This window comes from Homalodisca vitripennis, chromosome 1 (assembly GCF_021130785.1).
Source record: "Homalodisca vitripennis isolate AUS2020 chromosome 1, UT_GWSS_2.1, whole genome shotgun sequence".
Lineage (NCBI taxonomy): Eukaryota > Metazoa > Arthropoda > Insecta > Hemiptera > Cicadellidae > Homalodisca > Homalodisca vitripennis.
The window spans coordinates 48,507,549-48,534,858 of NC_060207.1; the positions used below are offsets into that span (position 1 = coordinate 48,507,549).

The 27,310-nt window shown below is 29.7% G+C and overlaps 1 protein-coding gene across 1 annotated transcript; it reads left to right on the forward strand.

Annotated features, from left to right (window-relative positions):
* Window positions 1–210: 210 nt before the first annotated feature.
* On the forward strand, window positions 211–27,004 carry LOC124361007. Its single transcript, XM_046815046.1, has 4 exons — window positions 211–449; window positions 6,268–7,634; window positions 15,585–16,418; window positions 20,054–27,004. Exons 2-4 carry the CDS (start codon window positions 6,285–6,287, stop codon window positions 20,150–20,152), a joined length of 2,283 nt encoding a protein of 760 aa, XP_046671002.1. The 5' UTR covers window positions 211–449; window positions 6,268–6,284; the 3' UTR covers window positions 20,153–27,004.
* Window positions 27,005–27,310: the final 306 nt, after the last annotated feature.

The following is a 27,310-nucleotide window of genomic DNA, read 5'->3' on the forward strand; positions in this document are numbered from 1 at the left end:
ATTCAATATAAAATGACTACTTGGTGTGTGAAACTCAATTGGTTGCGTGGATAGTTCAGTTTTTACCGCTATTCCTTAAACCAAAATAGTGGTGCTGCATGTTTTTAAATATTACCATATATTATACCGGCTCGAAACACAGAACAAAGAAGAAAAAGATACTTTATTTGCCCTAGAAGACTGAAGGAAAAGAAGAAGAACTACATGGAAAAAGGACGACGAAGATCATTCGAGCTCGAGTAGAACACAATACAATCACCATTAAGATAATTTGAGTTGTGTGATAATAGAAGCAAACATTGTGTTATGAGTCAAATTCAGCAATCACAATTCAGTACCGTAACCGCCGTTCGGCCAGTAGCTAAACTGGAAGGAAGTAGTGAGTGTCTTAAGTTATTGTGTGTGCTCTAAAAATGACAAGAATTTTGTGAATTGCTTTGGTGAAGGAGGTAAGTTGTAATAGGTTGCAGTAAATTAAAACAAATATTACCAAACAGTAGGTTATAATATAAATTGTTCTGTTTCCAGAATTTTTTGCAAGTGAAAATAATTTGGTATATTTAGTAAACTTTCTCTTAAAGAAAATAAGGTAATTGAAATTGTATGAAGCAGTTAGTTAGCATACATGCATGAATAACATGTAGCTGTATAATCTAGTTGTTAACAATTTGTATTATATTTAAGTGGGGGTAGGGTCCAATAAGCGGACCCGGTTTTTTATATCGAAGAATATAATCATCGATACCTAATATTCGCATATCGAATCATAGACTATCAATCGATATAAAAGTATTAACAATCATATGTTTTAAATTAAAATGTGAATTTAATGATGTAACAAATAACTTTTACCATTACCTTCTTTTTTGCATCTGAAGACGACCATGTTAGCTCCTCTGACAGTTACATTTGTTACCTTTCCACAAATATCACATAATGGATTCTTAGGTACTAACCCAACATTCTGAAGCCATAAAAAACATGTTTTATTGTCTTTTAAAGCAATTTCGTGAAGCTTCCTAAGATTGACAGCCATTTTTAATACACAATGTTACTTATGTGACATTTAAAATATTACCTTAATTGTATTATTTGAAAGTGTTTACAGCTGTTCATATAGATTATTTAAGTTAATTGTTAAAAATAATTAATCAGTATCGATTGATTATATCGATGGTTATGATTAAGTAATATCGTTTGCCAATTTCGATATAAAACACCGGGTCCGCTTATTGGACCCTACCCTTAAGTGGAATTAGGTTAATCATATAAGAATTGCCACAACTAATTGAAGTTTCTATTGTGCAAAAAATTAAAATAGGATAAATTATAGACATAAGTAAAGGCTGCATTACAAGGGGCCATGGCCACAATCGGATCATGATTGTCGAATGATATCCAATCATCCATATTCATGACCATCCAACCATCAAACCTACTGAAAGCAAAATGTCGGACCAAATAACGTAATATATATTTCAAACAACAATTTAGTTTTCTAGTTTTAATTCTTACAAATTAACACATAAGAATTAATATTAATTAAAATGTAATATAATTACAAACAAAACAATAACATTTAATTACATTTAACTATTTTCAAGGATAGGGTATCCTACCCTACCCGCCAAATGTGCCTTGTAAAATAAAGAACACATGTACATCATTGTTCTTGTCAATAACCAAACACATGATGGGGAGACTTTAAAAAAGCGGCCTACATGTGATCCAAATTCAATTTTATACATTTATTGTATGAAACAATTATAAATACATTAACAACAAGTGTAATACATTACAATTTTTAATAACATCAATTTAACAATAACATTACAAAATGACAAATTCAACTATAGCCTAAACCTACAAATATAATATAGGGGTAGGGTACGGATTCTTGACATGAATAGTTTTTACACGTGTCTGTTCATAATCGCCATTAGGTAGTATCAACTGGCTACTGTTCTCCTTCAAACAGTACAATTTAAATACTATTTGCTAAGCAAATTCATCTATTCGTTAAATAGTTTATTTAAACCAACATATTTGTTTAGATCCAAACACTGCCTCTTATAAAAAAGGAAGTAAAAATAGATTACTACTATTCAAATTGTGTATTTGCATGAATTTTGGATTGCAAGATACGAAGTCTTTAACTAGGCTCCTTTAATTTAAAAGAATGAACTTGGATTGAAGCCAATCCAATCCCCTCAATTTTGAGCAACTGAATTAAATTGGATTAGTTATTTAGTTTAATTTTTAAGATATATATATATATTGAACAGGTCTTCATGGTTTTTGAGACATTGAATCTTAAATCTTTGTATATAAATCAGAGGACTTGGACTTCTCCTTGCCTTATAATTCCCTAAAACAAAATCATAACCAAAAAGAAACTACACTACAAGCTATTAAATTTCATTCTTTATTTCTGAATTTTATGAAAAACTATATCTGTTTTGGTTTTAAGAATTTAAAATAGGTTACATGTACTCTTTTTGTTGTAGGATACTGTTTTGGGCTCAAATATCTACCCGTAAAAGGTTATAAAAACCGAGTTGGATAAAATTGGTATATACAGATAATGTTTCGACACCAAATATTAACAATAGATTACAGATATTTCCTCTAGGCCTACTGACTTAAATTAGATTTCTTTTCAAAATTTTTCTTAAATAGAATAGAATGAAAAAATGTTTTGTTTCATAAATTTACATATCATGTTGGGTCTTTAAAAAATGAATTTTCTTGCCATTTTATCATAAAATTTTTTTGTCTTTTCATTCAGTAGTATTGAATACTTATAATTTAGATTTAGGTAATTAAAAATGGTATGTCATCGTAAAAGTGACAGTTGAAAGTTGTTGTGGTGACAGGGTCTTTTTCATGTGGAGGTTCACTAGATCTTTGTAACATAGCCTACACATTATTTGAAGAACTCTTACAATTTTTTCATTAACTGAATTGACTAATTTGTACAGTAAAAAAAAACATTCAATAAAATAAAAATATTGCCATGCAGTAACTCAAATACAGTAGTCTTGTTTCTGTTTTACAAATTGTAAAAGCTGATTCTTATAAAAAGTGATAATTTGTTTTCTAAACAAATTTAGATATAAAAAGCTTTATAGGCCATTTTATTTATATACACAAAAATACAACAAATTTTGAAATATTGATTCAAAGGGTATTTCACTTTGAAAATTTGAAATGGTACTTGCCTACCTAAACTAATTATGTTGAAATTATATTTCCTTTACATATGTTTTTAGAAATCCAAAATTATGTAAAATAACCTTAATTATAGATCTGGCAGGTAAAAATATATATAGTGGCAAGGGACTTTTTATGTTTTACAAGCATTTTTCAATGCATGTATATATAATAAATATTTTGTATGGACCGTTAATTATTTGGTACCTACGTTGTCTTTACATACTGAAATTTATTCGTACCAATAAAAATATATAATTTCTTTGTTAAATACATTAATTTTGTGAGTTTTAATGGAATAACTACATAACAATATAATTGTAAACAAAAACTCCAAATTTGGCCTATGGAGAAAAGAAACATAACTTTATTGCAATAGAAAAATTAGGTCCTTATGGTGAAAGTTAGCTTTCCACCCAACCTTAGTCCATCCAACCATGTTTTTGTCACTAGGTTTTTAAATTTAAGTTTAAATAAGGTCATGTACCTGCGTCTCAGTGTTTCAGTTAGTGTAAGTATTTTATACCATTTGCCTTGACCATTTGATAGTGAGTTGTCATCAAAGTTTATCTTACGCAACAACAGGAAAAATCTGTCTTAACTAAAATTAGTGAAATAAATATCAGGATTCTAGTAGAGGATCTGTACTCCAGCATTGTTTCATAGAGTTCTTTTTTTGTTATTTAGCATGATGTTAATAACAGCCAAGATGCAGTATATTTCATCTGGGCTGGTTTAAACCCAGTGTTTTAGTTTTGAGAAATAACTAATTTTCATTTTACAAATTAGCATGAGCATATTTATTAGTTTTTCCTTCCATGTGGGAAATTATATCCCTTTCAGACAGTGATAAAAATATTGTGTTCATTCAATAACTCAAGAGGTTTGCCATCTACTACCTCCAAATAAAGGCCAGAGTTACTCATAAAATTAATTTTGTTTGTGCTCAAAATTACCTTGCCTTTGATATATTACACAAAGGGTCATTGTCTGTACTCATAGCATTATTAGGTAATTTGTAATTTTCCTGAGGTTCAGTTCATGAATTTCTATCAATATGTATTACAAATATAAAAATTTTAATGACTATTTAAACACATTTTTTCACACTCGCTAAAAGGTTGAATGTTTATAACTCAACACCTGCACTTATCCCTTGTTTTAAATGGGTCTTATTTTGTAACTCTGAGAGTATGTACCTTACAAATTTTGTTGTTGCTTGGAATAGATATCTGTTTTTGGGTAGTGAATAACCAAAAACAAAGTCTTAGATATTTAGATTTAAACAAAATTGTATTATGAATGAATGAACTTCTCAAAGATATTTAGATTTAAACAAAATTGTATTATGAATGAATGAACTTCTCAAAGACAGGACAAACATTTACACAAAGCTACATAAAAAAAATTTCTCTAGATTTGAATATTTTTGTCCAGATATTATTTACTTTAACCATGTTAGCTAAAATGATCTAAAACCATTCTTAACAATTTCTTTAAATATACTCATAAAATCAATTAAAATGTGCCCAAAATTACCGTTGAGTTGACTTTGATATATTACACAAAGGGCAATAGTCTGTACTCACAGCATTATTAGGTAATCTGTAATTTTCCTGAAGGTTTGGTTCATGTGTTTCTGTCACTGGAACATCCCTAGAATTCAGAGGTTCATTGCTTGTTGCATTGGAATCAGTTTAAATGTCCATAGAGTCAAAACCTATATCAATATACTCTCATCTCTAGAAGGAATATTTAGACACTGACAAAGCTTAGGAGCTCGGTTAGTATAAGAAGAGGGGGATAACAGGGTTATCAACATTCACATGAAAAAGGGCTGGGCAATTAAGTTAAGAGAATAGGTTAACAACTGCCATTAAGAATAATGTAAGAGGTTTTTCTGTAGCCTTTTCTGTTTTCCATTATTTTGTCAACAATTTCTACCCCAATGGTGAAGTTTATTAGTTGTTTCTCCTAGCATTATTTAGTCTTGTTTTCCATTGCACAGCCTTTTTGGACATCTCGCTGTTCCTGCATCTTTTGCAATTCCTGATTGATTAAATCTCTTTTAGTAGTTATTTTCATGAGGCAGGCGCTATTCTTTCTCTTTCGTGGTTCTAACTAGTGACTAGAGAGTGATGTTTGTCCTCCAGTTAGTTAGAATAAAATACTTAAGGGGGTTTTGAATATTTTAATACTACAAGGCTGAATTGTTTTGGCTATCCTGCTGTGGGAGAACAGTATCATATTTTTATTATTTTAACAACTCTATTTGAACAAAACTGTTATATATTAAACATTTTTGTAAAATTATTACAGTCTAAAATATGGTGTTATTTCAAAAGTTATTAAGTCTATGAAGTGAACAAAATCCAAATAAAAAAATCTTTATATGTGTTATATTACATTTATATACATGTGTGTTGTCTTTTGTGTACATCTTGTACAAAGAACTGTAAAAACAACTGAACATCACAGCTACAATAAAAAAAAACAAAAGTTGCAGAAAATACATATGGGTTTAGTAATTGTAGTATAAGATAGCAGCAGGTTGACTGTTGGAAGGAATTGTGATGAAATATGACTGAATCACTGCCAATGAAGAGATTGATAATTTCAGATATTATTCCTAGATAGCATTCCTAGGCATTAAACATTCAATAAATAAGGACAACAATACTGTTAATAGATATTTTCATTAGCAGTTTTTAACTTAGCCTTATGGTGGCAGCACAAAGCAGAGAGCAATCATAAAGCAGTTGGAGGCGATCGGAGTTGATTGGACTTTTGAAAGCACCAAACTCTCAGTCGAGGCAATTCCCTGGATGTGGGTTAAATAGGCAGTATGCTGTAATATTTAAGTAGTAAATATTAGTAATAGTGTGTATGGAAATTTTATTATTAACCCATACTTAAAGGTTGCAGGACCACTTGGTCTTAAAGTCAAGATTCAAGAGGTTAATATTAAGTTGTTGTTTACATTTATGTATTATAATATTGTTGTGAACCTTAAAAGTTGTCACAAATCTTATGATCTATTTTATTCTGTTTTAGGTGATTTACCAGAAACAATGACTGACAATGAAGTATCCATAAAACCAGATTGTTGGCAGAATAACGAGATGTTAGAGTTGATTAGTGAGGAGTCTCGTCCATCGCTGTATAGTCTCAGTATGAGTGAATGTAGTGACACGACACTTGATCTTGAAGGGTTTGATTGTAGTGACAGTCCATCTAAGCATGGTCCAACACCCCTGGAAAACAATTTTTTAAACGAAAAGGCTTCTCAGTCAATGTATGAAATCACAGAAAAAAATGAAACATCAGTAAATGAGGAATCTGCCAATAATATGAATCAATCTTCGAATAATAAATTTAGAAAATGCTTATCGCTGCATGATGTATCAAACATACTTCCTCTACCTCTAACAATGAAATCTGCTAACACAATGTCCTGTGAAACTATCCACAGTCAGTCATTGTCTTCAACAACAAAGTCTAAAGACTCAGGATTTCAGAGATCTGTGAGTTTTGTAAGTCTGGCAAGTGGTAGGAGGAATTACGATCATGTCCAAAGTAAGGTAAAAGCTTATATAATGAACATCAAGGAATCTGAAGCTATTAGAAAAAGAAATAAACTAGCACAAAAGACAGTAGAGATTAGTGAACCGGGAAGCCTTGTTGATGAGATCGACATGGTTTTGGACAAGGAAGATCTTATATTGAAAATTCAGGAATTGAAACATGAACTTCAGGAAAAAGCCATTTATATTGATGCACAACAGAGGAACTACAATAACCTGTTGTTAAAACTAGCAGAAGCAAAAAACACTATTGATTCGTTAAGATTACAAAGAATAAGTTTGAATTACAGTAGTAGTTTGAATAACTCCCAAAACCTGTCATCACAGTTCAAAAGTATAGATTTTGACTTCTTAGAAAAAGAAATAAACAGGAGAATTAAAGAAACCGAACTAAATAAAAACTTAACCAAGGACATAAATGTTTGTGAACAAGTAACTCCAGTAAAAGAAGAGAGATGTTTATCAATAGAAACTTCTACCTGCTCTTTAACAGAAGTTTTTACACCAAAAAACCATTCTACACCAAAAGCAAATGAAGCCAAATGTTTGAGTCCAGTTAGTAAAATGTTTAGCAGTTCTTCAAGACTAGATAAAAATTATAAACCATTAGGAAATCTAAGGAATCAAATAATTAATTCAAATGTATCTTCTCAGTCATTTAACCACTGCAGTCCACAATTAGATTGTTCTCAGTATTTACCTAGAAAGGTAAAAGTCAAGACCCCAATTGGGACAAGTTCTAAGTTGAAACCTTCTTGTATTAAGGCCAAGACTAGTGGATACCAGAAGACGCAGACTTCGCACATAGATCTGCCTAATGATAATCCATATGATAAAGTGAGTTTTAATCATTTTTTGTCATATTTTTTTTTAATATTTAAGAATTTATTTTAATAATAATTAGTTCTATTTTCGTAGACACTCTCTTGTGTCAGTGAAAAAATTATGACTAGGAGACACCCTGGATCACTTCACTGGCATCTTTAACTCTGTGTGCTTGTTTCTTTTCTCTGCCTTCTGCTTTCTTGACATAAAAAAATTTGACCTTCTTGGTACAGTCAATACCATAAGCCATTTTTAGATCTACTCACTGTGCTTACTTAATGCTTGACTCTTCACCTTTGTGAAATATGAAATGTGTAGGGTTTATAATGTCAGGTAAATACTAAAGGTATTTTTGGTACTTTGGGATTATACCGACCACACCAGTATGAAGAACACAAAAATAGAAATTTATAGAAACAAACATGATAGAACGAAAAAACAACTCTTCAATTACAAAATTACAAACTTACAAGCATTTCCAGGTATTGTGATCGGTATTGTTGTCGCTGTTATCTTATCTTTCTCGAGAATCCTGATTACGGCAGGCCGCGCGGCATCACGTGATTTGCACGGTACATCATTGCCTTTCCATTACAATTCAATTTATATTTCTGATTAGCCCCTCTAGAATTTGATATTTTACTGATAGGTACTATCTCGAGGGATGTTTTTCTTTCGTCGACATCAGCGCGGGGCAGCACCGAAGGTGCTGCTGAAGCCCGCGCTGATGGCCGGAGGCACTCGCATTTTGGGTGGCGGAATGTGATCAAGAATAAAAACAAGTTTTGAGTGTTTTTTTAATAAAAAGTTTAGTTTGGTAAATGTTTGTTTTTGTTGAATTTTTGTGTTTGGAGAAATGTAGAGGTAAAACACGGAAGTACAACAAAGCGATGCACCAGCTGAACGGGCGGCGAGACTCTGCAATCACGTTATCTACTAGACGCTCGACTTTGACCTCTGTCTGAGGATGGGGAGGTGTTTGCGATAAGACAATTCCTGTTTTATATTGACGAAATATTGTTCTACGCTAATCTAGTAATCAGTAGAAACGAAATGTGAAATAACGATTCATGTCTGGGTGTGGTCGGTATAATCCCAAAGTACCGTATTTTTAAATTTAGTATGTTTGAATTTATGAAAAAACCTAAATAAATTATATACCTCATACTAGAAAATTATAAATATTAATTTTGTCAAGATATGCTATTGGACATTAAATGGCTAGGAGCTATATATATTACAGCATATTAACAAAAATTGAAGTTCTATATGAATTTAAAGTAAAAATCAATTTATTGTTGTATCCCATGTATAAGCATGTTTTTAATATTTTTTAAAAATTATTTTCTAATTTAAGGACAGTGAGTGTCATACTATTTGATGTTTTTTTAAACTAAAGTTGTATTCTCAATCCACCATAAAATATGTTAACATTTACTACTCTATTTAAGTTCTTTATAAAAGTTTTAAATTTTTACATCTTAATAGCCAAAAATTATGAATTTTAGAAATCCAATATCACATTGACACTGTCATTTTAAAAAATCACCTAAGTTTGATCTTTTACTTGGTCAGAAAACTTACGTTTTCGAGTCTCCAAAATGTTACTTTATGAGTTCATATTATTGAAAGTATGAAATCTAAATCAAAGATATAGTAGTTTGTGTATTATCTTCCTTGTACTTGGTCATTTTTCATACTTCTCTCAAGGTACTGCTTTAAAATACCAATCGTATTTCAGCAATTTTGTAACATTTTACTAAAACACCCATAAAATCAAAACGATTGTAGATAGGTTCTTAATTTTTTTTAAATATACTTTACATACAAAATTTTTTAATTAAAAACACATAAAACATGCATATAATGCTAATTTATTACATAACAAAACAAACAAACTTACAGTACTTACCAAAACATTTTTTAACATTTTCCAGTTTTGTTTGCAAATAGCACTTGAAAAAACGTTCCTAAAAACAACTGACTACTATGTACAGCAATTAAAATTGTACACATACACGAAACATGATTTTATTATTCACAAACCTATAAAGATAACACTACATTTTGTGTAAACCTACATTTTCACTTTTTCTCATAGGCCTAATCCAACCTCATGAGATTCCTAAACGCAGTTTATAAAATGCAAGGGCTATCATGGAGTTCTGAATAAGTGAGCACTTGCATTGAAAAAATTTATTTAGAAATGAAACTTAAGTATTACATATTCCTTAGTACCTTCTAGGCTATTCACCCCACTATTTTCCACTTCTCAAAGCCCAATATATACGTGAACTGGAGCTAAACTCAACATTCACATGTGTATATAGTTTTGTGATATGGTTTTAAATAAACACCTAATTTTTATCACAAAATTATCTTAACACCAGCTGTTAAAAAACTTATTTTTATTAATATAGAGAAAGTAATAAAAATATACAAATATATTTAATACACAGTAAATGTAATATATTTTTATTTAATGTTTAAAATTTAATTATGTGGTGAATTTGAGTATAGTTTTAAAACATCAATTTCCATTATAATTAATTTCCACTCTATTTTTGAGTAGTTTTGAAAAATTCTATTTATTGTAACTAATAAAATTGCCTATTTTTTAACCCCTTATTCCAAAATAAGTACACACAATGTTTTGGGGGCTTTAATATTGTTTTGGAGTGTACATGGTTATATGGATGTGCATGCTAAAGGTTGTGTTATTTTAATGTGCATACAGGTGTAGGTTTGTAAAACAGTTTAAAATTTTCTCCATGTGTTTCTGATCAGAAATTTTTGATACCCTGACCCCTTATCCAAAAACAAATTCTAGTTTCTCAAAATTTCTGTGTAACTTTCTATCCCTCCATCACCCAAAACTGCACAAATGTACAAAATTTTAAGTTTGTTATACACAATCTTCATTTTATAGTCTATAGGTCAGTTCGTTTTCAAGATACTGTATTGTGTGGATTAACACATACACACAGATAGAAATGAAAATTTTTAACCTCTCAAGTGATAGGCTTTACTAATCCTTAGCCAATTAAAATTAATAAAATTACATTTTTTGTATTTTTTGCTATATGTAAATTGAGTATAAATAACATGTGAATCTATGAAATCACAGGAAATGAAGCTTATATGGTGCTATAAATTAATTCAGAAAGAGAAAAAAAATTATTCAACTTTTTAAATTTCTCTTCCATTAGTGTTAACAGTTAACAAAAGAAAGAATAAATTAAATACATTGAATATTAAAACTGTAAATTGTTAACAGTTCTGTTCAAGTTGTTGTAACAAAACATACAGTAGATTATGTTTTATATTGTTATCAAGCACAAAAAATAATTTATATTAATAACAAATTGAGTTAACAAACTTAAAGAGCCAATAATTTCTCTGTGCATTGTTCGTATTTAATGTATTGTATATCAAGAAATCTGTGACTAATAACTGAATGAGACGGTCTAATTAATTGAAAGATTGAAACAGACAAGAGGACATCTGTGATTGTTCTTGTGAAATATGGAGTTTGGTGGGAGCTTGGTTCTATTTTTGAACAGGAAATCCTTTCTTCAACCAGACTTCTTTAATGTACTGTAGTATTCCTGATCTTCTGTTGAAAGCGCTTTGAAGTGTTGTACAGTAGTTTTACTTCTTTTAAATTGTATAATAAATTTGTCTGGCCGGATACCTTCATTACTTTAAATCATACAAAACCTCTTAATAACTTATTTTAGATTATTGTTCCAAAATAGTCTATAAAAGTTATAATATTAAAACATTTACACTTATTTAATCTACATGGTTCAGGATTTCACTTTAAAACTTAAAATTTTATAAAAATACAATGTTTTGTATATGTTTATGATCAGAAGTATAAGTCTCAATGAGTATGAATACTGTTGTGTTATGTATAACATTAAATTATATTATGGAATTACATATTCAATTTTTTGTGTATATATATATATATATATATATATATATATATATATATATATATAAAGTTTAATTTAAGTTAATTGTATTGTAAGCAAAGTATTTCTATGTGGCCAGAAGACGGTGATGTTAATTGAAAAGTGTTTGATTGATTGAGATCACTCAACAATATCTGTATTGTTTGTTACCCCCACAATGCCCGAGTTTGGGGGGGAGTAAAAAGTTTTCATACAACATAAACCCCCTTGGTTCGTTATATAAACATCCCTCAAAGTAAATCACTCCATCCATATTCATAAGAAAGTTGATGGGGACGACTTTTTAGAAAAGACACCCGGTAATTGGAGGAAACTTTTTAAATACTAATAAATATTTTAATTTGTATACTACACATTTTTGAAGCACGGAATCGATTTTTTTTTATTTACAAATATCACCTTATGTGTATACCAGTTTTATTTTAGACATATTTGATCTACTTTTAGATGACTGATTCTCTCCACAGCATTAGAAGAAAAGTATGTCTTTTCTGTTTTGTAAAGTTTATTATTAGAAGAAGACAATCTCCCAGTGTTTATAATTATTATTATTTAAATTAATAAGTTACGCAATAGTTATATTTAAAATATTACCACAACAGGCCATAAACAGTTAAGGACTTTTAAATCAACACTGAATATGATAGATTTCTTTTTAAATAGTTCTTTTATGGTCTTGAAATAAGTTAGGTGAAAAGATATATCGTTGCTAAGTAATAAAAACTTCTCACTATTATTTATAATATTATGTTGATTTTAAATTTGTTTCCAAGGAACTGAAATTCTGTTATTTTGTGAGATTTACCCTTAACCCTAGAAGTGTGGAACCAGCATATTTTATGTCGGTTGTAATTTATGTGTGTTGTGCGGAACCAGCATATTGTATGTCGGTTCAGTTTTTTCATTAAAAATAATTATTTATCTTCAAACAATCACCATGTTTTTGGTATCATTGAAATTGTGAGATTCTACTCTACAATTTTCATATAAACTTTTATTTTCTAACTTCAATATTACGGTCGTGGTGAAATGTTTTCTGAAGAAGTCATCATTTGAGTTGAATTTCACGGGTGGCCGGGTCAAAGAAATACGTCATTTTAAACCAATCACAGCAAGTTACGTATTGCCTGCAAACAGTGCTGCCATATGTCAATAGACGCAGAATGAAATATTCTTTCTTCCAGTACAAACAGAAAGTCATTAGAACGAATAGTTGATTTACTATGAATATTCTAAAAAGGGACAATTCTAAAGTTGTAAACCAGCATATTTTATGCTGGTTAGTATAATAACATTCACACAGTTATTTATTGTCAATAAAGAAAATAAAAAAAACAGTGTAAAGTGAAAGAAACGATCTACCGGTACAATCTTTCAACGGTAAATTTAGTTCAGTAGGTTTCCGGCAGTGCGTAACGAAAGAGATGAATCACGGCGTCGCATCAAGACCAACCCAACCCATCCCTGTCGGCCATTGTTGACCATTTTATTTCACCACGAGCTTATTTTTTTACCGATTTTCATAATTTAGGTCTCTATTTTTTCAGGTTGAAATACTCAACTGCATAAATGCATATGAAATGACAAAAACATTATAAAACAATGTTATTTTGAACTATAATATCTATTGTTTATATATTGTCAAAAATTTTACAATGCAAGGTTTTACAATATTTGACGCACAACAATTATTTTTTACTCAATTTCAAAAATTATTGAGTATATTTCTTTCAAACATTATGTGCTAACATACATAATATAACAAGTAAAAAAATTTAAAAAAGGTTTTCATATTTTTTTTTTACATTGCAAACCAGATTATTTTTTATGAGTAAATTCTTCAACGTGCGACTGTTAACAAAAAATGTCATAACTCAGTTCCTTCTCAAAGTATTTGAACATATCTTATATTTTATTTTAGCTAAACAAACATACGTACTAAGGGTATATTCAAAAATTACATAAACATAAAGTATAAGTGAACATTTTTAGCTTGTTTCTGAATTTTGTTAAAAAATATTTTCATTTTTCAAAAGATTTTTTTTGTAAGCTTATAATAAAATAATAGTTTATTTTTTGTTGTTTACTTTTAGTGTTTTCAAATAGCATGTATAATTTACAATAGAAAACTGTTTTTCATATAAATATATAGTCACATTTGGAGGTAACAAAATTGAAAAGCCCAAACCCTTGTACATTTTTGTAAATTTTCGCTTATGTAAAAAACAAATGGCAAAATTACAATTTTTGTTTAATAGAAATTGTTAATATATTTTCTCATTTGGCATAGAATTCTCTACATTTTATACATTTAACATTTTGACCTTACTGTAATATTTCAATACCTTACAGAGGTCCAAACTTGAAATTTTCATATAAAACTTTTTGCAATTTCTCATTATTTTCATGAAAATATATACTAAACCAAAGAATATCAAAAGATTTATTCCTATTTCAAATAGTACAACTTCCGAGAAGAAAAACAATATATAACAATATATGTTTTCTTGATATTAAGTATTTTTTACGATTTTTTTAAAAAACCCTTGCAACACGTCAAAAATGGACTGACGTTTTATCTTTGGTAACATGGACACACTTCTAGGGTTAATTATTAATAAAGTTACCTCTTCAATATTTTCTGCTGCAATTTAAACATTATTTGTCAGTGCTTACAAAATCACAAACAATAAAATGCAGACATATTGTGTTTATGGTCATACAATGAGGCCATATTAAATAAAGATAATTTAATTCATAGTACATTAATTTGTAGAAATAGTAACAAGTTTAATACTGATACTTGAAAATGCATTAATTATTAACCCATCAACTAAAATATTCAAACCTCTAATAGTGACTATTTCCATTTCTAAAGTAATGGTTTTTAAGTGAGGGAAATATAAAGTTCCAGTGGAAAATAATGGATTGCTAATGGACTAGAATATTTGAACAATGATTGTCTAAGGAATTTTATTTGTATGCAGTGATTGTGAATGGACACTCATCACTACTTGTCCATTTATTTATTCTGATAAGATTACCAAATGTGATAGATTAGGGTGTGCCTGCACCCTACAGTGATGATTCAGAGATTCTGCAAACTAGCTCAGCTTCAAATAAAACACAAATAGTTTTTATTTGTGTGTTCTCTACACAAACAAGATTTTTGAATTCTGGAAATTCAGTGAGTTTCCTTGACTAAACAGCTGTTGAGAATAGATAGAATCCAATGTTGTAGTTTGTTGGATTTATTTGATAAACTTTTATTTTTATATCAATGAAACTCTGAAAGCAAGATTTCTATGAACATTTTCATAAACCAAGTAACATAATAATGGAATTATTTGATATTTTTTATACATAAACCAGCTATGATATGTCCAAAAATCAAATTATGAAATGTAAATCAATTGGAAAAAAATTTTAGGTACCGGTAAATAAATTATAGCCAATTAATTATATAAAATAAAGAAAAGTTCATTTTCAAAAATTACAATAAAAACAGTTTTTTTATAATTCTATAATAAATGTATACTTTGAAAATTGTCTACATTAAATTTTTACTTCATTAAGCTTGTTGAAGTTTAAAAATAATCAGAAATTAGCCTATATGGGCATAATTTATTCACTACATTGAGAACACACCAACCAATACTAATAACTTTTCATTTTTGTGAGGCCTTTTGATAACCTTATTCTTATTAAAATGAGAGGGGTGTTCCTGTACCCCAGCTTGACTGAGAGGTACGGAAAATTTGTATTGGTAACAACCCCCCCCCCCCAATTGTCATCCTAAATACGTCTATGCCCTCTGGTCCCCCTAGCTCAATGGACGATTTGAGATTATACCAAACTATCAAACATGTTATTAATTTTTGTGTATAAACTACTAAAATGGCAACAAACCATACTATATTAACTATAAGCTACCATAGTGTGTTAAAATTGTGTAATCAAACAGTTGTTCAAAATGTTCTAGGTGAAAAAATGGCAAGCATCTCTGCCAAACATCAACTTGTTGCAGACTCAGAGCTCGTCTGAAGGTGAATGCCATGACACTGAGCTACAGGGTGTAGAAATTGGCTCTCTGCTCTCTGAAGAACTGGTGTCTAAGTGTAAAATAAGTCACTCTGCTAATCACAGGCCTAAGAATGCAGTGAGCAAGAAACAATCAAAAATGCACTCTTTTATGAATAACTTATCAAACACTAGTACCGTTCCTGAGTTTGGAATAAATGAAAACCAAAAATTGAATAAGGAACAGATTAAATCAATTAGAAGTCAAGTAGAAAAAATCAAGTGTTTAGAAGGGAGAGCATCAGATGTTAAGAACATTTTTAAGAAGCAGAGCCTTGTTTTTCCTGCTCCAATTGGTTTTCAAGATTCTTCAATTTCAGAAAGTGAAAGCCATCTTCCCAAGTCATCTTCCTTAACATCAATGGCAGATAGAGTTTTAAACAATGACAGTGATGAGGACAGTTCTAGCATATCGTCTTCAGTGTTGGGGTCCACTACACCCTCTCCTGCCACTTCACCCATCAAGAGGAAGTCAGCTTTTATTGAACCAAAGATTTTAAATAAAGTTCCCAAGCTAATCACAAACAAGACCAATGTTGTACTGAGGAAACCAAGGCTTAATGTGACATTAGAAAGTATCCCTCAAGTAAAACAGAAGTTTTCGCACAAATGTTCCACAAATGGCGAGAATTCTCGCAATATGATCTCATGTCATATAGCAGAATCAAGTGAGAGAAAAGCCTGGAATAATAGAAACAATGCTAATTTTTTTGTCTGCAAGGATTTCTATTTTAAGGTATGTGTACTTAATTCTATGGTTAATCATATATTTCAAACTTCCATGATGACAGTGGCTCTATCTTCAGGTACTGCTGAAACGAGAAAAATGTCTAATCATACTTTTCCTTTTATAAATATAATTTAAAATTTGTTTTTATGCTTGTTATTCATTGCATAATATTTTGATTTGTTTTTATTTTCAAAGAGATAGATGAGAACTTCTTTAACTCGTTTGGAACTAAAAATTGCAATTTATCGCTGGTCGGAACCTACGTGAGACCCAGCTGTGCCATCTATACTGGTTGTACCTTACACGAAAAAGACCAGCCGAGTTATCTATTGCGAGCAGACTTATTATTTTTTGTAATTTATATTCATAATTTACAAGTCACACCTATATTATTTTTGTATTCTAAATGTGTCCCTTTGCTGGTATATTTAATCTGAAATGCAGGTATATTTTCAGCTTTGTTTTCTAAGTAGGCTATAAGGTGTTATCTGTAATGATGATAGAAACTTGGTTTTAGCAAATGTACCTAATTGGATTATATATGTACATTATTTATTTGAAATACTAGAGGTTTAAAGTTTGGTACATTTATACAAAATTAAATGTTAAATCAAAATATAACATTTCCCATGTAGCCTATACAAATTTTTTTAATTCAATGGTTTTTCACTATAAAATTTAACAATTTTTAGACATGCAATTTATTTGTCTACAAATAAACAGTATAAATATATATATATATATATATATATATATATATATATATATATATATATATATATATACTGTACACACACACACACATTAATTAAATTTGTATAAATGGCAGTAGCCGAATTTAATTTCAATAAACATTGAATCACAAAAAGTACTTGCTACGCCTCTTGTCACTCTATTTCCATACTAACCAGATTGCTTTTGCAGTATTTTACTCTTGGACAATCACGATTTCTCAATATTACAACTAGTGATGTGTTAAACTGAATCTCAAATCTAGTTAAGTCCATTCGCAAATGGCAGCTGATCCGGCAGTATGCAAATTACCTATCGCCAACACATTTGTACTTTCTGTAGAAGAAATGTGGATAGTAACCAAATTTACAATTTACTGGAGTTAACCCATTGGCTTATACATATTTTTACTATCAGCTCAACTGGAGTTATCCTATTAAAAATGCTAAAAACGTAGGGGTTTTGTTATATGTTTATAAAAAATTTATTTTTCAAGTTATTTGGTTATATTTTATATCTTTTTGGATTAACATGAAATGGGCTTTAATAATAAATAGATAGTGCTATATTTGGTCATAATTTAAAAATAATAATTCTGTACAAACTAAAAAAGTTTTGGAATTTTTTAAATTTAAAATTTTTTTACTCAAATAATATAAAATAAAATACCCCGTTGTTGCTTTTATTTTATTTGAAATGTATATCTCTACCTAGCAATACTAGAATATATATATATATATATATATATATATATATATATATATATGCATAGTTTGTCAGAATAAATGTTTTTTCTAAATACTGAAAATTCCAAGAATATTGATTTTTTTCTCTTGTAGTACACTAATACTCTTATAGTAACTTATTATTTATTTAAATTTTAATTAACTGTAGTATTGCAGTTTTTCTTTGTGTGTTACAACAATATTAGTCTAATTTATACTAACATTTGGTTGAAAAAGGAGTTAAAAAAAATTATTTAGATGGCGCTGTACTTGTCACGGAACGGTTCCGTGATATAAATTTTGAGCCCAGACTAGCTGTCACGGAACCATTCCGTGATACAAGGCCAATGAGTTAACAAATAATATTTTAGCTATAATTCGTATTTTATTTATTTATTTTGGCACATCGTGGGGGGTCTGCTGTGTCTATTCGTGAACAACTGAACGGCAGTAGCCTGTGCAAATTACTGATCGCTAAGACATATGTTTTTAGTTCTTTGTGTATAAAACTAATTAGAAACACACAGTAACAAAATAATGGGATATAAGAACAATATTTTAATTGAAGTTTGTATTTTTTATGTCTCTATTTGTCATCGTGTCTGCTGGTTCTGTGTGCAGACGTTAGCTGCTCGGCAATAGACAGATGATCGCTAATTCTTATTTAATATTTAGGTCATACTTTTTGTAGTTGTACGTAAATAGATTCACTCTAAATATACATCCATACATTTTTATGTAAATGGAACATATTCAGGAAGCTCATTTTATAAGCTTCTATTAATATAATTTAAAAACGGAAGATAGAGGATATGACTTTAGTTTTTAAAATGTTTTCATTTCCCTGAATCTCTGAAGATTCCTTTAAAGTAGCAAGACATTCTTATGCTTGTTTTTTTTCCCAAAATGCCAAACAAAGTTAAAACGAACCAACCTTTTGTGTACCGGCAAAATTGTGGTCTCATATTGAAAGTTCGTACACCGCCGAGTTTAACCCACAGTGATGGACTGCAGCCTGCCTCACGGTAGCACTGTGTTGGTAATTTTTGTTTAATTTATTTTTACGAACCAATAGGATACACTTATTTTCCAAACACCACAGAAACAAAAATTATTAGATACACGCTGTTATGTTGACACATTAAAACACAGAGAATAAAACTAAGGAGCTAAAAATAGGTGGTAGCGATCAATCATCACCAAATATTTCGCATATCACTTGGGACGAAATTTACTAGACTACCACAGCTTCATGACATTACCATACAGAATATAGGAACCCCCTCGGGGTAAGGGTTAAAGACAGTATTGCATTTGTTTATTTTTTCTGAAAATTGATTTAGAGAATCGGAAATTTTAGACCGGAACCGGAAATTTGAAAAGAGGTTTTGAGTGCCAACCCTCTGTTTTCACTATGTAAAGTTTCTGGCTAATAAAATTATACATAATAGTAAAAGATCAATAATCTATCTCCTTCTCATAAAATATGATTTGATGGGTTTGTGCCCCAAACAAAACTATGCGATATGATTACATGCAGTATCAACTCCCCCCCCCCCAAATGTTTATTCATTTTAAATACTTCTACTAATAAATTTACAACTGCAAGGAAGTTTGGTAGTGTGGTCATATTTTTAATGCAAAAAATTATAAAATATAGTATGAAAAATAACTATTAAATGATACCTCCATGTAGTACCTCCAAAAAATAACTAAAAATGGAAGGGGTGAAAGAAGAGTTCGTGGATTTTCAAGAAGGTGCTGAATAAGGTCTTGCGCAGGTTGAAATTCTAATTTGGACTGCATTTTTTTATGATATTTTGTGAACCAGTGGTGAAATATCTTCAGAGAGAATCACATATTTAAAGGAATAATTAATTGATAAAAAATTATTTTTTATAATGATACTCCTTATTGTTAGTTATTTAACTCTTACGATCATAGCAGTTTGGATTAGTTTCTCATTTTTATCTTATAAAGATCAAGACATTTAAAAATATTTTGATTAAAATTCAGGAATACTGTATTCATAGGAATTATTTCTAATTTATATGTTTGACTTTTGTTATTAATTTGGACTATGTGTGAATACATGTGTAGTTGTTAAAAACAAAATTGTAATTTGAAACTGCATGCTTTTCAACTTGTATGTTTTTGTGCTCATTTTTGTGTTTTGGTTAACAGAAGAGTAGCTCCCTGGAAGACTGTCTCAACTTGATGGAAGGGATGGTCCAGACAGGAACATCCATCATCGAGTCAGCTCTTGACCGCTCCCACTCCTAACCTTTTGTGTACAATATGTGTCAGTAGTTTTGTTATATTGATCTTATGTGAATTTCACCTGTATAATTTTGTTATTTTATTTGTTATTTTACTTATTTTAAGTAGCTTTCTTGCCAGTGCCATAGTAAAGGTTAGTCATGTGTTTACCATTTTTTTAATTAATGCATTTTTTGCATTTAGGTGCTAATTAATTTTTAATTTAACTTGTGTTAGAATAAGTTTCTTGGGTCTGTCTTAAAATGTTTGGTTTATATGTTGTGTTTGTTTAAAATGATCTGACAATAGATTTAGTACATTAAAACACTTTAGATTTGTACTAATTGTTTATCAGTTTTAAATAGAATCAACTTTTGAAACAAATATTCAAATATGTTATGTTTAAACTTTATGTATGAGGGTCATTCAGTAAATAACATGACAAACTGCTGCAATGGAAAATTGTTTCTTTAATTTATACAAAACTTTGGCTATCTTTTAACTTAGTCCCAGCAACATTTATACACTTCTACAATTAATTGTTCTTCTACTTTGTGTATGGGTCGATCACAAAGTAACTTTTGCACCTTATATTTAACTTCTTTTTTGGTTCAAAAATGTTTCCCACGTAAAGCCTCTCTAAGAGGTCCAAATAAATGAAACTCCTATGGGGCAAAATCGAGGATAGGAGGATATGGAAGGATCTCTTATCTGTGTTATTGAGGTGTTCCTGAAGTGTACTGGTGAACATTTCCGTGAAGCAAAATTAAACCTTTAGTCAAGAGTACGATGTTTCATTTGAATGGCAATCCTTATTTTGTTTTTAACCATATCATCGTAACACTGTTGTTGATTGTCCATTGATCTTTAATATAGTAACAATAAATAGGCTCTTGCAAATCCCAGAATACTGTTAGCATGATGGAATTAATGAACTCGTGTGTTTCCATAGGAGGCTTTACCATGTAGACAAGGACTCAAAATGGTGTATAAAAGCTTTGTGACATGTTAACCCAACCGAATGTTTGTTCAATGAAACAATGTATTTTAAACTATGATGTGTGTGTTATCTTTTACTGCAGCTAATTCTGAATATTATACACCGACACTCATATGCACTTGTTTAGCTGTCAGTTCAATAAACCTATTCTTCTGAATTAATCAAGACAGAAAGTTGCAACTTCAACTGGTTTTAGAAAATACCAGCTCTTTATAGCAGGTATTAGAAAATTACACCGCTTTCACACCGTTTTGCAATAAAATTCTCTTGAACAGCTTATGAGAAAGTACAAAAATGCCAACTTAGCGCACTGAAACTATTATATTTTAAAACTATTGAACATGTTTCTGAGGTACATTTACTTATTTACCTCTCTTGTTACTTAGTGAATGACCATTGTATTTCTTAAAAATCTCTGATTAGTAAATAGTAATTGTTTCAATTATTAAATTTAAATCACTCCTATTGGCTTCTATACAGCCCAATATTTATAAAAATTAATGACTGATAACATGATGCTGATGTATTTTGTACATCAGATTTGATATTCTGTTTTATACAGTTTAGCATTTTCAGAATTTGTTGTATATGTACTATTTTAAAAGTTATATTTTTTATTCAATGTAATCGATGTTAAGACTTGACATTTTAAATCTGATGTTGATTTTATCGCATTAGATATGTGCTATTTTGTGTTTTATTTAGAAAAGTAATAATTACATATAATCTATGCATATAATATTTTGATATTTTGTTAGATTATGTTTTTGTGTTAGTACAAATTTTTATTAATGTAAGAAAGTTTGTGTTTAGAAAGAAAAAAAGAAAGTAGTTTACATAAAATAATAATTTTATGGTTTGTCTTGTTTTGTGCTGTGATGTGCTCTTCTTCCTTTATTATTAACCAAGACTCTGATACTCTCTATCATTAACTGTAACATTTTATATTCTTTTTTATCTGTTTTATACCTGTATTTATTAAGCAGTTGTGAGTTATATAATAATATGAATTGTGTCTAAGGGCTGTCAATTATACTGAACAATATATTTTGAATAATAGAAAACATAATTTTTTGATGGTACAAATTAATGTAATATTTTTATAATAATTTGTTCACTAAAGACACTCATATTGGTTGTTGAAAACTTATCTTTCTATGTTTTAAATGCATTCCATGTATTTTTTATTTGCGTCTTCTCAGCCATTCTCAACTATAAGGTTAGTGTACATGTGAGTAGCCCTCGGAACATAGACTACTACTCTCCAAACCATATTTCTTGAGTTTGTTTACAGAAGGTATCATATGTATATATATATATATATATATATATTTATTTATTTATTTAAGATTATATTTGGACAGTAATTGCAAATCACTTGTAAGTGTTGCAAATCACTTGAGCTAGGTGTTGAAAATTTATATTTAAGAATCCCTTCATCAAGCATTTGTATAACATTTTTAATTAATGTATCAAGTTTAGACTTATGCTGTATGAAAATTTAGTTAATATTTATTAATTTTTTAAATTGAAACCTCTATTACGATAACTATCTATGATTTTAGGTAGACAATTTCCTCAGACACTGTAACTTATTTGTCACGTTATGTTTAAAATAATTAAATTTATTTCAATTCACTTTAGAAAGAGAATTTTTCTAAATTTGGTTTATTGCTAAAATTTTCTTTAAAATATACAATAAAAATTCAAAAATACAATCTGTTGATATTTTTGCTTATACAGTGCATATTGGCTCTCAAGTTCTAGATTATTAGAAAATTGCTCAAAAGCTGACATATATACACTACCAATATTTCTCATACGTAGGTACTGCCTGAGAGTGAATAACACAAAATGTATATCTAGCCTAATAAACATTGATTAGTCTGTGTTGTACTAAATATGTTTGATAGGTTTACTATTAAAATGGTTGTTTGCTTAAATAGGTGTACATTATAATGTTTTAATGTCAGGAAACTAATATTGCCATATAATTCTGGTATTGCAATCATGGCTAGGAAGCATTGATATTGACAGCTTCTGTAAATAGCTTTGTTACTGTATTTAATTTCATCTGTACTGGGTTCTTTCTAACAATACGAGCACTATGTGGGCCTTTACATGTCAATGAGATTATCATCTAACTAAAATGAGCGAAGCAACATCACTACTGAAATGGGCTTTAGACACCAAAGTTGTATGTGTAACCTTGGTTGATGACTTTCATCTAAATGACGTCTTGGATTTTGAAGTAACGAATAATATTTTTTTTTACTAGATTTAAAAGTTCAATTCAGTTTTTGCAAACCAAGCATATATTTCTCAACTTTCAAGAACATCAGTTTTTTTCTGGAATCCCTACATGTTAGATTTAAAAATTTGGTATCCTTTGAAATGAACTAAAAGTATTTTAAATCATTATCAAAGCGTATAGTGGAGTTCAGCTAATCCAAATCAAGTCTGATGTATTTTGGATTAGTTCAAAACCTTTACAGTATATACGGTTTCAGACCATTGTTTATTTTCTCAAAGATGTAATTTACTTATCACTATGATTTTCTTCTGGATCATGATATAACTATTGATATTTTATTACACAAATCTCAATTAATGAGAGTATTTTGGATTGAAATAACAAATGTGTTGATCTTTTCCCAAAACAGAGTTTCTAGCTCAGGAGGGGGTATTTGTGATCAATCTTTTACCTTGTGCAACATGTTCTAGATAAAGGAAACTGGATTTTTCTGGACATTTGTTATCTGATCTCTTCCTTAAGTGAATAACTAACCTACAACATAATACAATTTAGGTTAAAGTACACTAATCGTCCCAGGGTGTTGGTGACACGCATAAGTCAGGAATCACAACTGGTAAATTTGACCCTGTTAATTCAAAATAATTGTATTGAGTGCATGGTTCCTAACAGTTCTATAGTTAATGGCACGGGAAGTTCTCAATGATTTCAAAAGTTTCTGGAACTGGTATATTGTGAATAGACTTTCAGTCTCAAAACTTAATACCTTATAATTTTCAGTCAACTTCAAGGTTTTTGAATTCTACAAAAGGACTTCCAACAATTCCCTGCAATCTCCCTGAATTACAAGAACTAATTATAGGCTGGAAAGGGATACTAGGGTTTGTGGATTTTGGAAAGGCCATAAATATGGGGATTTTAGAAAGGTGAGAAATTAATTTAGACCTTAATTTATCTAATAAATGTGCTTTGTATTATTTTCTTACGGTTATAACTGCAACTGGTAAATTTGATCCTGTTAACTCAAAATAATTGCATTGGGTGCATATTCCGTAACAGTTCTATAATAACTGGCACGGGAAGTTTAGTCTTTTTATTTAAGGTTTAGTCTTCTTTGTGACGTGATTCAATAATTTTAAGAGTTTCCCTATTTAAAATTTCTGTAATCTTCTCTATATACTGAGTCAAGTACAACAGTAGTCTAAATCGGCTGGTGAGATTTTGACTGTTTTGTTTTTCCCAAGAGTTGACGTAGCCTTTTTTCTGTCTATTGTCAAACTGGGCTTTGTGGAATAATTTTCTTGATCCAAGTACTGGCCTCACAACGAAATCAGTCACCCTGTTCCTCAGATAACTGTGCAACAGCAAAATTGATTCCAGATACAAAATCCAAGCCATCTTATTTCTGCTTGATGATCGCCATATACTATTGGCCTTTGGTCAATTATGTGTGATTAATTGATGATTAAGTGCATGTTTTATAGTTAGTGTGCATGGAGTTGACACACACCATGATTGTTGTGATTCCTGACTCGTGTGTCACAACGTTCTGGTATAATCATACCAGAGCGTTTATTTTAACCTTTGTTGTAGTTATGTGTTAGATTAGTTGTTCACTTGAGGAAGAGATCAGATTGTAGATCTCGAAACGTAGAGTTAGTGATATTTTTTGTATCACTGAACGATGGCAATTGTTTGGATAAACCCGTTGACCCTCACAATCCTTCTATTGTCAAAAACCAACTTCAAACTAAGAATGCTCTAGATTTTTTGTTCAGGGACATTATTATTATTACATTGCTTAAGAAGGGAGGGTTATAGTTTGTTAATTTTTGCTTACGAAAGAAGGAAAACCAAAATATAAACTTTTCTATTAAGAGTTAATGCATTGATAGGACTGCTGTTTGACATTTTGATCTTAAAATCTGTATGATCTTTTTGACTAAGAGGAACTATGTACCACGTTTGAAGTTTGTAGAATATTTTAATGAAGAGGTTTCACACAGGCAGCTGGACAGTGTGACCTTGCACTTTTTGACCCCAAAATTAATTTGCTCCTTTTTTAGACCAAGATGAACCTATATACCAAGTTTCTGATATCTGTCTACCAAGATTTATAGCAATTGTCCTTTGACTTTTTCACCCCAAAATCAATAGCATTCTTCCTTGAACCTACAGGAACTTGTACATCAAATTTCAAGTCTTTTGAACCTTTCTGTTAGAACCTGTTGTACAGAATATAAATTTTCTTATATGTTGTTGCTTATCCAACAGCTGCTCTTACCTTAAAAAGTGTAAATAAGACTGAGGAAGTCATGAGAGAATCTCTGTCAGTACCTTAGATCCTGGATTTCATTCTGAGTTAATATCAAGAAGTGTTAGTCATTCTTCAGCATTTTCTAAATTAATAAATAAATATTTTCCTCCTCCCTCCCCAATTACTATCATCCATTATTTCAAAATTCAGATAAATACATTTTTATATTGGTTTTTGTTAAAATTTCCATGTGCAAATTATTTTGATAAAAATCAACATTTAGCTGCTGAGTTTCTGTAAGATTTAAAAACTAGTGTTCTCCCTCCTGATCTGAACATTAATTAATTTAGTATCATTAAATAATTTAGCTCAAGTAAAGTTTATTTGAAGAAAGTTCTCATAAATGTATTGTTAGAAGTAATCTTTACCAATGTAAACGGACAAACCAAAGATAAAAGTAGTGTTAACTCTTGTAATTTATGATCTAACATGACATTAATTATAGTTCCTTTCCAATTAACTAAACCATTGAAATTAAGTCTAGTCCATATTATATGTTTAAAGCCATTTATATTATGAACAGTTGTGTATAACTAAAAAATCATTTACCCTTTTGAACAAACAATGTTTTTCTAAATGCTACTACTAAGTCTGTATATATTGTAATTAGTTCATGTGTAGTATTTTAAAGTGTACTCTATAAGGGAATTATAGCCATATTTACTTTTGTAATGTTACCTCAAAAAATGAAACAGTGTGTGCCAAATTTTAAATATAGCACAATAAGTAGTTTTAGACTTCATTTATTCCTAAGATGATTTATTTTGTTACAAATTAGTATAACGTGTTAAACATATGTCAATTTTATTGTACAGATTGTTATTGACAAGAATTCGTTGGTTTCAGTTGAATTATTTTTGCACAAAGTTCTATTATTAAATCAAAGCTGTATAAAACGGTTGGATGGGCAGCCACATGCCAATGCCACTTTCAACACACCATTGACATAATAACGTCTGTATACTGTTGTCACCTGTGTGTTAATATCATAACTTAGTTTTGAAAGGTTAAATGGTGTCAATTGTTTAAACTGGAAAGGGGTATTTTAAAGCCACTTCTTTTGGAATGCTTAAGATTGAATATAATTACAATTTTAAATTAAATACACATAACATATTTATTGATAAGATTTATCAATCCAACTCTTCATATAATTAGTTGTCATTATTACTCTCCTTCATTTAACCAGACAATTCGTAACAATGTCAATTACAATTGTAGGTGACTAAATTTAATTAAAAATTTACTTGGTTTTACTGTTAATTTTGTGTGAAATAATTTAGAATAAACTATTAATTAATTATCTATCACTAGTAATTCATGACTTACACCCAACTTCCTTAATATTATAGAAAAATATACACTTTTAACCCTGTACCAATTAAGAAATGGATTATTGTTTTAATCCACTCTATTATGTACTTTCTTGTTACTACTGCCACAATTCTGAACTGTTTTTTACAATTTTTTGAGTTTTATTGGACATCCCTGTGTAATGCTAACAATTTTATAATTTTTACTTTTTCCTTTCAGATGCAAGGGAAATTTGCATCTCAAGATATTGTACATTGTATATATAGCAAATTTAAAAAGGCCTTACACAAATTAAAG